Genomic DNA, 10,562 nt, shown 5'->3' on the forward strand with positions numbered 1-10,562 from the left:
TCCTATAGACATTAAATTCATTAAGACTTATTCCTAGGTAAGGATGATTGCAGCCCTTCATTGCAAAACTTACTTATACAGATTTCAGGCTCTGCTTTCCATGTTAAAAAATAAAACACATCTTTCATGGAACAGAAGTATATTCATAGGGTTCATTTGTAATTCACTTTCAATATAACTTTATTTTAAAAAGTTATATATATCATGTTATTGCTGAACACTTTTACTGTTTCTGTTATTTCCCTGGTTCTATACTAGAAGAATATAATCACAAAATTATATAGTTGCTGGATGGAATAAAATTAAGGTGAGCAAATGTCCAAAATATTCAGAAGCTACTATATATCTAACAGGCCATAAAATTGTGATATAAATTATATCATAATTTATTACAGTGATATAAAATTATAATGTCAAGAGCAGTGAGAGTCTTTATTCAAGGATGCCTAGAGGAGAAGTAAGTTAGCCATATAATTCAAGTAAATATATTTATTTATTCATCTACCACCCCACAGCTGAAGCACTCTGGACAGTTTACAACTTACATTTAACCCTAAAGATTTAATATGTTACAAATACATAACATATTTAAAATGTTAATAGGATCATGTTGTTGTTGCTAGTTGCGAAGTTGCATCCGACCCATTACGACCCCATGGACAACATTCCTCCAGGCCTTCCTGTCCTCCACCATCCCCTGGAGTCCACCTAAGCTCACACCAACTGCGTCAGTGACTCCATCTAGCCACCTCATCCTCTGCCGTCCCCTTCTTCTTTTGCCATGAATAGTTCCCAGCATTAGGCTCTTCTCCAGTGAGTCGTTCCTTCTCATTAGGTGGCCAAAGTATTTGAGTTTCATCTTCAGTATCTGGATCATATTATGCCCCATAATATGATCATCAGCAGGATCATATTATGCCCATTTTATCATCTGTTCTGGCTGCCAGTCCATGTCCCCTGGGACCAGTCCAAAGTGCTGGCATTAACATTCAAAGCCCTGAATGGCTTGGAGACAGATTACCTGGAGAATCACCTCTTGCCTGTTTACCTGCCGGGATGCTAAGATTGTCCTCAGTGGTGCTTCTCTTGGAACTCTGCCAAAGGCAATTAGGTGGTGGGCTACTACTGCTGCAGCATCCTGGCTATCCAAGCAGCTTCCCAGAGAGGTTTGCTGGGAACCTGTACCATTTTAGGCATCAGGTAAAGACCTCACTTTCTCACTAAGGCTGGTCTTTTGGTTTTTGTCATTTGCAATCTTTTACTGTATTTTAAGTCTTTGAATGCCACTCCCTTTTATTTTGGCTTTCACCTCTACTGCATGCTGTACTTCTCAACTTTTACAATGCCTTTATGTTCTTCTTTATGATTTTAAATTCTTGTGAACTGCCCAGAGAGCTTCACCTAGGGTAGTACAGAAATCTAATAAATTAAGAAATAAACCAATAAACCATGATATACATCAGAAGGCAAATCTTTCCCAGAATTATCAGCCTATATGATTTGGACAGAATACACCTCCAAATTCAAAGTTATCAACACATATTTGTACATCAAGTCCACAAAGTGAAATGCGAGCATTTTAGTCATGTCACCACTGCTGCATGGATGGTATGACTAAGGAAGGGTTACGTGTGCTGTCTCATGTGCATTTGATGATCTCTCATTTTGCTTCTTATTGTTCAATTCCACAGTACTTACAAAACTTTTTTTTTAAATACATGGAAATGAAACATATCACACACAAATGGCACAGAAATGGAATTTCCTTTCCCTACCAAATCAAGTTGGAATACTACTGACTGCACTTTGCAATGGCAAAGATTAAGGAGAGAGGCATAGATTTTCACCTCTGTACAATACATGCAAATGTCACTGAGCACTCTGTTGCTTTTCCTTGAAGGTTGTTACACAGCTTGAGTCACTGGGTGGGGCACAGGCAGAAGTGATGAGAGTTGGTTACAGTCAGTCAGTCATCCTTTGATAAGACCAAGAAGCAACCTTGAGGTGAGGCACCTGAGCTGAGTTGAAGGGGTTCACTGGGAGAACCAGAGTGGGTTTAGTTCCCACCCTCAGTGTGCCACTTTTGTACCTGTAAGTGACTGGTTACCACTCACACTGGTGGAGTAATGCAAAGAACTATGTTTGACAACCTTCTTGCTGTAAAGGCAGTCATGGTCTGTGACTGTGGATGCACAGATCCACACTGAGATGGAAACCCTTAAAGGCAAGGGAAATCCTCATAACTTCCAACTGTTTTGCATTACAAATCCCATAATCCCTCACTACCAGGTATGCTGCCTTAGTTTATGGGAGCTGTAGTCCAAAACATAGGCATGTACCAAGTTACCTATCCCTGATTTAGTGGATCTAACACTATATTGCAGGAGTGCACACAGAACTTTTGGGGGTAGGGATGCAATTCCCCTTGTAGCAGGATGATGAATTTAAACCACAAATGTTTGGGGAGCCTGAACATATTACTGCATCTAACAGAGGGCTGAGAAGAAAGGGAAGGCAGATGCTGAAAGCTGAAAGCTCTTAGGGTGTAGTCCTATGCATGTTTAGATAGGAGGAGGAAATACAGTCCCCATATTGCCCAGCTAGCATAGCCAGCTAAGGAATGCGGAGGGTGTAGGCCTTTTTTCCCTTTCCATATACGTAAGTGTGTGCCTTTAATTCTTTCAGACAGAAAGACAGACATAATCAAATATATTCTCTTCTAGCATGCGTCATATGTTATGTAAGTCCAATTCAATTGTTAGTGCTAGTGAAAGTTCCATAGTCCCTCACGCATGAAGGGATGTTGTGTCGTACAAATAAACTCCCCGAGGCTCTCATTCAGTGCAGTTGCAAGTCTGTATGGAGAAAGGTGGAGACCAGAACATGGGGGAAAGAGCCAGGGAGACAGCACACCTGTCTCAGAGGTGGTGAGAAGGAGCACCTGATGCAGACCTGAATGCTGCTTTCTGTGCGGAGTGAGCCACCAAGGAAAGCTGCAGAATCATGCCAAAAACAGGCAGGTGCACCTGTTTCAGGTGAGTAACTAAGAAATAAGATCCGAAGCCTTTGATGCTAAGCCAGAGGACCCTCCAGCCTACAGAGCCTCTCTGTCTAGCCCACAGCCTCCCCACCCTGCCTCTATTGGCCCTAGAGTTCTCTGGCTTTCTTCAGTGTTCACTCTGCCCAACTCCACCTTCTGTTCCCTTTTGTTTTCTCCAAATCTTCACTTGACTTTTCAAGACTTCATTTTTCTAGGCAATTGCCATCTTTCCCACTGTCCTTCTACCCACACTTCTCTCCAACCTTCCTTTTCTCTCGGTATAGGTCTGCATCCAAGATTTTATTGTTGTGCTGCTTCCTTCATTGCAGTTTTAACTTCTTGGACTGGAACTTATTTATTTCAATTTACCTTCCTCTTTATTTTGGCTCTCCACTTCTTTGTATCTAGTATTTGTATTTTTTTTCTGCTGCCCCCCTCCACTTATCTCCAACTCTCCTTAGAATGGCTAAGGGTGCAGTCCTATATTTAGACAGAAAAAAGTACTGTGATTCCTAGCATTCCTTGGCCAACCATTTCATTTTTCCATCTAAATATGCATTGGATTTCATGCTTAATCCGCCAGCCTGGCTGCTCTGAGGTACAATGGTACTTCTCCAAATGTGACACATACATCCAAGTGGAACAACATGTTTAGGGATCAATAAATTTGTCAATTTCAGATTCTCTCATTCTTTCAGTTGATTCCATCTCATTTCCAGTTTGTGATTTAAAATAAAAAAGAAAAGAAGAAAAGTCAGCATGAAAGCCTGTATACATTTTCATATTCATTTTGCCTAATGTAGAACCGAGTGGTCAGTAGATTCAGAGGTCTCCCATCAGATATTGCAGTTCAAGTTGTGTAAGGGTCTATAAGAGAAAACCAAGATCTATGGCTTGGGCTTGATGAGCTCAATGTAAGTGTGCCAGAATTGGTACACAGATTATTAAACCCTGGCTATGCCTCTCCAGATAGGGGCTAACAATCAAAGCTGATAGAAGGCCATTCATGCTACTAAGACCATTGAAACCTCAAGTGATAGAGATTGCACCAGGAGGATCCCCAAGCTATGAACCTGTTCTTTCAAGGGAAGTGCAGCCCCATCCAGAACAGGATGAATACCTCTATCTGCTCTGAAGAACCACCCCTCACAGCATCACAGCCTTATCTGGATTGAGTCCTGTCCAGTTAAATGCTGCAGCCAAACACCAACTTAGCAAATCTACATCATCACCAGATTGACATGAAAAGCAGAAATACTTATCATGGCAATTCACTCTAAAACTCCAGATGAACCTACTCTGTGGTTTCATGTAGATGTTGAATGGCATGGGGAACCAAGTCATCCCCTGGTGAATTCCAAGCTGGAGAATCTATGGACCGGATCAATATTCCCTAGGACCACCTTCTGGAGCTAGTTGTCCAAGTAGGAACAAAAGCACTGTAATACAGTACTCCATAATTCCAGCTCAGATAGTTGCGCTAGAGTTTTGCTACCGTGATGAATGGTAGCAAAAGCCATCAAGAGATCCAGGGCTATCACAACATGGTCACATTTCTTTTCCTCTCTCCTGACTTAAATCATCTTATAAGGTGACTAAAGCAGTTTCCATGTGTAACCTGAACTCCCATCCGAAATGGACCCAAATAATCATTATCATCCAAGAGTGCTTGGAGCTGGTTGGTCACCACCATTTCAAGGACCTTGCCCAAGAAAGGAACATATTCCAACAGCCTAAAGTTGTTAAGATCTTGAGGGTACGGAGAAGATTTCTTTATTGCTATTCCTTTCAATGGCATTGGACCACTTCATTAATCACCACCCTGGCCCTTCAGGCTGTACCTTCCCTGCTAGTTTTCAGTGCAACAGTAGTTACACAAAGCTGTCCAAGCACCTTGTCAAGATTCTCAAGGTGTACCAGCCGAAACTTAGCCAGAAAAACTGAACCAGGCTATGTTCTAGATGCTTCTCTGATTCACCTGCTGCATCACTAGAGTATAAATCTCAGCAGATGCAAGATCTTTTATCATGGACGTGTCTACCGAATATGTTATAGCAGGCCTCAAACAGGTCTACAATGTCCTTAGCATGTGGGTGCACTTCTGTGGTGTAGCGACTATCATGTTTGTCTACAATGTCCTTAGCATGCAACAGGCCCAGGCAACTCTAAAATAACTCCCATGGACAGTGGATAGAAGACTGAATAGGAATAGTGAGATCATGTATCTTTGCTGCCTTCATGACCCCTAAGGCTGCCCAATCCTTGCAGCCACTCTCAATTTAAACCTTAGCAGGAGGTGTTGGACAATAACAAAGGAAATGATTCAAAGTCTTCTGCCTTCAAGCAACTATTTCCACGACTGGCTGAAAAAACTACTACTACTACTACTACTACAATATACCCAGTATATGTGTTGGTTGATGATATGTTGGTGGATCCATGACACCCATGCAGGCCATGGATCCTGAGCTTTCGAGAAAAGGTTCTGTTCTTCCCCAAAACCAACATCATACCCCTTGTCAGCTTAGGTTCGGAGACTGCTGAATAGCAGGGTATGGGGTACACCAACAAAAATTCCAATCTATAGCCCAACACAGAATATGCACACCAGAAAAATAGATAAAAACAGAGCCTGAAGAGACAGAATTCTTACTCCTCATGGCTACATCAGGGCAGCTGTTAATCTGCCCTAATGTTGAACCAAGCACTGCAGAGTTAGTACAACTGGGAGAGACTAATGCCTTGACATTCTTCCACCATGGTTATGTTATCCATGCCAGATTAAATGCCTTATCCACTATAAGGGAGGTCTTATTATGCACTGATTTGGCATTTAAAAAAAACAGCATCCAGAGACCCAAAGTGCAGGCTGATGGGGTGACTATCAAACACAGTAAGTCCATTAGGTGCCTGAGACACCCTTACCTGGCTTGCATATTCAGATGAAGGAACTTCCCATTAAAAGTAGCAGCAAATGAGAGGAATTGTCATCTATCAGACAGCGGGTATCTGCATACACATCCATCAGCTTTGCATTCCTTTCAATGGGATGCACATTTTGAATTACATCCAGACATACATTCCCACTGATGTTCTTCTCAACCAGTGCATTACTCTAGTGGAGAAATAGCTCAGGGTGAAAGCCTTGCCCCATGACTGGCAGACACCAAAACTGCCAATTCAGTGTGGCAAGAAGGGGAGCAACATTTCCAGATTCCCCAGGAGACAGAGAAATGTTTTCCTCTCCAGACCCATTTGGAATAAGACCTGGAGATCTTCATTCACCTTCAGTGATGACATCAAATGAACCAGACAGGGCTACCTATGTGAAACTGTGATTTCACTGTGCTTACTACACAATGGAGAGAATTCTGCTTTGAATTATAAAGCCCTTGAAGAAACAACGTATCAGGACTGTGAACAGGTGAATTCCACCCCTCTCCATAAACCAATTTTAAGGCAGATGTTCTTTCAGGGAACATTTTTCAATCATCAAAGCCCCACTTTTCCATTAAAAATGTAACCTCATGAAAATTTGGCCATCCTAACCTCCTGCTAGCACCCCACTCATGCTGCTATTCTTTTGTACTTCCAAGTAGGAAATTATTTTTTAATGCTGATGGTGTATGTTCCCTCAAAACAGTTTTGAGAGATGTCATTTCTATTCCCACTTTACAGACCACAAGACCACATACAAAGTCTATGGCAGAGTTTGGACCAGAGTCCAAATCTCCCAGAGCCACCAAGTGTATGTACACACACACACACACATGCGCGCGCGGAAGGAGACTGGCTTTTAAAATAATAAACACACACACACACAATTAAAATGCAATTAAAACATCATTTGATGACAGCAATTTCGCTCAGAAGATGAAGTGTTTAATGGGAAAACCATAAAGAACATTTTCAAGTGCCATCATTTTCCAAAGGGTTGCACCATAACCAACTCCAAGAAGGGATACTGGCATTAAACAGTACCAGAACAAAACCATCATCCAACTAATATGATTCTTTATGCATATAGATTCACTGTTTTCCAACATGCATAGGGAAAAAAATGAAGAACTGCTTTCTTGACAATGTTACTAAAATTGGCTTAAACTCATCTCTTAGTGGAACCCTCATCTTTGTTTAAGTATGTAAAATGGAGCACAACATAAGCTGCTAGCCAGGAAAGCTGCCTAAAATATGTTCAAACTGCCATGTGATCACAAGGATGCATAAATCCTGGAACAAAACCAGAAACTAGTCCAACGATTCACACAGAATATGGCACACTATTGCTTTTCTTTCTTTCTTTTTTTTAATGCCTTTCAGTGACATTTCCCCAACAATACAGAACGCTTAGGGCTGGAGGTTTGACTGCACATTGCTCTCCTGGAAAACTCACTCAGATTCTTCCAGGGATTATACCTTATCAGACGAATGCCTGGGTTAAAGTGAAAGTGGTAATTCATTTCCCTCCTCTGTCATTTCTTTATCATGAAAGCTGCAAGTCTGGTGGAGGAGGAAACAAACAAGTGAAAGGAAGAATACCTCTGGAATCCCTCAACAAAGGCAGCCACTTTTGCATGCTTAAAAAGCTTTAGTATTCAATGCCACTTCAAGCAAATTTCACAAAATATCCTTAATATATTCCCTATTTCCAATGTAGTTAGAGATTCCTTATGAAATTCAGAGCAAGGTTTGATCAGTTTCCTTATAAAATCAGTCTGGGTTCTTTGATCTGCAGCACTGTAATCTATGAAGCTATTTACATTTTGTACTTTTAGGGCTCTTTGGCTATTCAGAGAGTGGGGTGAGGGAAGAGTAGAGCTACTTTCTATCTCCTGCATTGTAACTGCCAGGTAAAATATAACGATGGAAATACTTCTAAACTGAAGGAAAGTGTTCCATCTAGAGCCCATTTTCTGGAGCAGAAAACCACTGCCAGCTTATCTTCCTTGAGCTGCAATTTTTAAGATAGTGGAAGTAGTTGCTACTTTGTGGGGCGTGTTTTTTTTTTTTTAAGGAACAGGCAGAGATATTATCCCCAGCCATAATTGATGATGTTAATCTTCTCTCCCCCCCACCCCTCCATGGTGATAAAAAGAGTCATTTTTATATTTAATTAATGCAGAGGACCGTTTTGGAAACGGGCTAATGAGGCTCTGATCACATTACCATGAAAATGTGCATTAACACTGCAACTGAGGAGGATGTTTCATGTGCAGAGAATCCACTTTGTAATTAGTCCACTGTGAAATGAATCACGTCAGGAAGAATTTGGGAGGGGGGTGCGCCAGGCAACGGGCAGCTCGCCACTGCTGTGCCAACAGACCACCAACATTCTAAGCTGTTTTGTCTTCAGTCCTTCGCTCGCTCGTCACCAACAGAGCAGTCAAAAACTGAAAGTGTTCAGACTCTGTCAACAGTGATGTCAAAGCAAGGACAAATTACAAAGAGGAACGGAACTGATCTTGAAAGGCACTAAACTTTCATCTGACAGATCTCCACAGCCAGACGAAATGAAAACAAAATCTATGCAGATCAAATATGGATGCAATAGCACTTGTGCAAAAATGACGGATTATTATGCACACTGCCCCCTCCTTTATTACTCTGATTACAGAGTAAGCACATGTTCACAGATCACAGAAACATTCCCTCTGCTGGGACACTCGCTGAATAAGTGCATGATAAAACATGTGCTCTGCCTAATGGGAAAAAGAAACAGTATGCAGGATAGAATGAGAAAAGAACCATCCAATGGAAACAGGCAGTTTTACCCTTATTCAAAACAGGCGAAAGAAAAAAATAGTTCACCTCATTTATTGTTAAAGTATAGTTTAAAAAGCATGCACCCCAATAACCTCCGTGGCATGCAAAGCCATAAACTTCATTTGCTAAGTTGAAAATACCTGACACTCTAGCCCTGCGAAATCCTAACAGCTCCAGAAGCATCATCTGGGTAAATGACAGAGAATCCATTTACCAAAGCTCTCTGTACACATTATGGATATCATTCAGGGATAATGCAGGTTTCTGACTGAGGATCTGGCATAGGTGCACAGCATTTTGAAAAGAAAACCACAGGAAGTCAAACTGAGCAGAAATGGTGAGAAACCTGCAAATTAACAGTCAACCCCACACATGCAAACACACACACACACAATAAACACCTTTATTAAGTGCTTTCCAAACCCCAACATTCTTTTCACAGAGCTGCTGGCAGCCTCTTCTGCACTTACCTGAGAAACTTCATAGAGCAGTTTGTAGTGTTCCTCCCTCTTTTGAAAACTGCACAGATTGCAACCCATTCTAATCAGAAATAATAAAGGAGGAATGCTGCTAATTTCCCAAGAACTGAGAGGCAAATGCACTGGCAGGGATGCACCCTCCAGACTTGACTACTGTTTCTCATCAGTCACTCACTCCAGTGCAGGAACACAAACACGCCACTGTTCGCTGGAAGCACAAGCCTGGGCAGTGTGTGTAAGCAGCATGCTCTTCTTCCTCTTGCCTAAGTATCCTATGCTCACGTATACACACAGACATACACAGAGTTTCATCTCAGTTCGCAGCAACACTCCCCCTGTCTCTGCATCAGTGCACATGACTACACAGATTCCAGCTCATGAATATTAATAGAGCCTCATTGATTATTTATGACAGAACGTGTTAGCAGGGAGGGTGTCATAGCTGCCGTCAATAACAGATGAATATTCACTAATTAAGAAGCAAATGTAGTGTGGTTAAACAAAATGCATGTCACCCACACCTTTGTTTATTAAGGATGGCGTGCAAGGGACACTTCTTAAGAAAAACACTTGCCTTTTACTCTAGGATCAAAAGGAACACTCAGGAGAAGCTATCTTTGGGAAACAAGATTGGGTCAGGGCAGGTCTTCACCTTGGGCAATGGAGTTAAGGCACTTTTCCCCCAAAAAAGTTATAAGCTTTAAAAAAAAAGTTAATGGAAAAAAGACTATTTTTTTCTTAACAGCTGAAGCAAATAAGGAAGAAAAAGAAAACAAATCCAGATGGTTCTACTATGCTCTTCATTTGCCTTGTGTTACCAAATCTGCTGAAATGCTAAAATTAGAAGGAAGTGTATTCTTTGAAAGCCATGTTATATAGATGCATTATTATAACGTTTCTTATTTACTACTTAGCTTTTAATCTGCTCGTAGCACAATATCTTCAGTCCTCATGAACATGATGTTAATCCAAGATGTGAACCATGTACTTCCATAACAGAAATTACAAGTACTGTGCCACATATCAAAACCTTGCATGCTTCTCGCGTTCTGTATAATTTTATTTTGTTTACATTTTTAAAAAGAACACAAAGTGGCTAACAAAACAAAAGAGGGAAAACAGGAAACGAGATAAAGGTAATCCCCATCATTAACGTCTTGAAATAAATATTACACTCCCGGAGCAAACCGCTACATGCCAACTCAAATGGAAGCCCACTTTAGCCCAAGGAGCATAAAAACACCCAGAGGAGCTCTTATTATCAAAACACAATAACTCAA

The 10,562-nt window shown here is 41.2% G+C and overlaps 1 protein-coding gene across 1 annotated transcript in view; it reads right to left on the reverse strand.

Moving 5' to 3' along the window:
- Window positions 1-9,342, reverse strand: part of PDZRN4 (PDZ domain containing ring finger 4) — a 130,743-nt gene extending 121,401 nt beyond the window's left edge. The window contains exon 1 of the mRNA XM_044423056.1: window positions 9,274-9,342. Coding sequence (XP_044278991.1) covers window positions 9,274-9,342 — 69 coding nt within the window. The remainder of the gene's footprint in view (window positions 1-9,273) is intronic.
- Between the last annotated feature and the right edge of the window lie 1,220 nt (window positions 9,343-10,562).

This window comes from Varanus komodoensis, unplaced genomic scaffold, assembly GCF_004798865.1.
Source record: "Varanus komodoensis strain SLA01 unplaced genomic scaffold, ASM479886v1 scaffold13_1, whole genome shotgun sequence".
Lineage (NCBI taxonomy): Eukaryota > Metazoa > Chordata > Lepidosauria > Squamata > Varanidae > Varanus > Varanus komodoensis.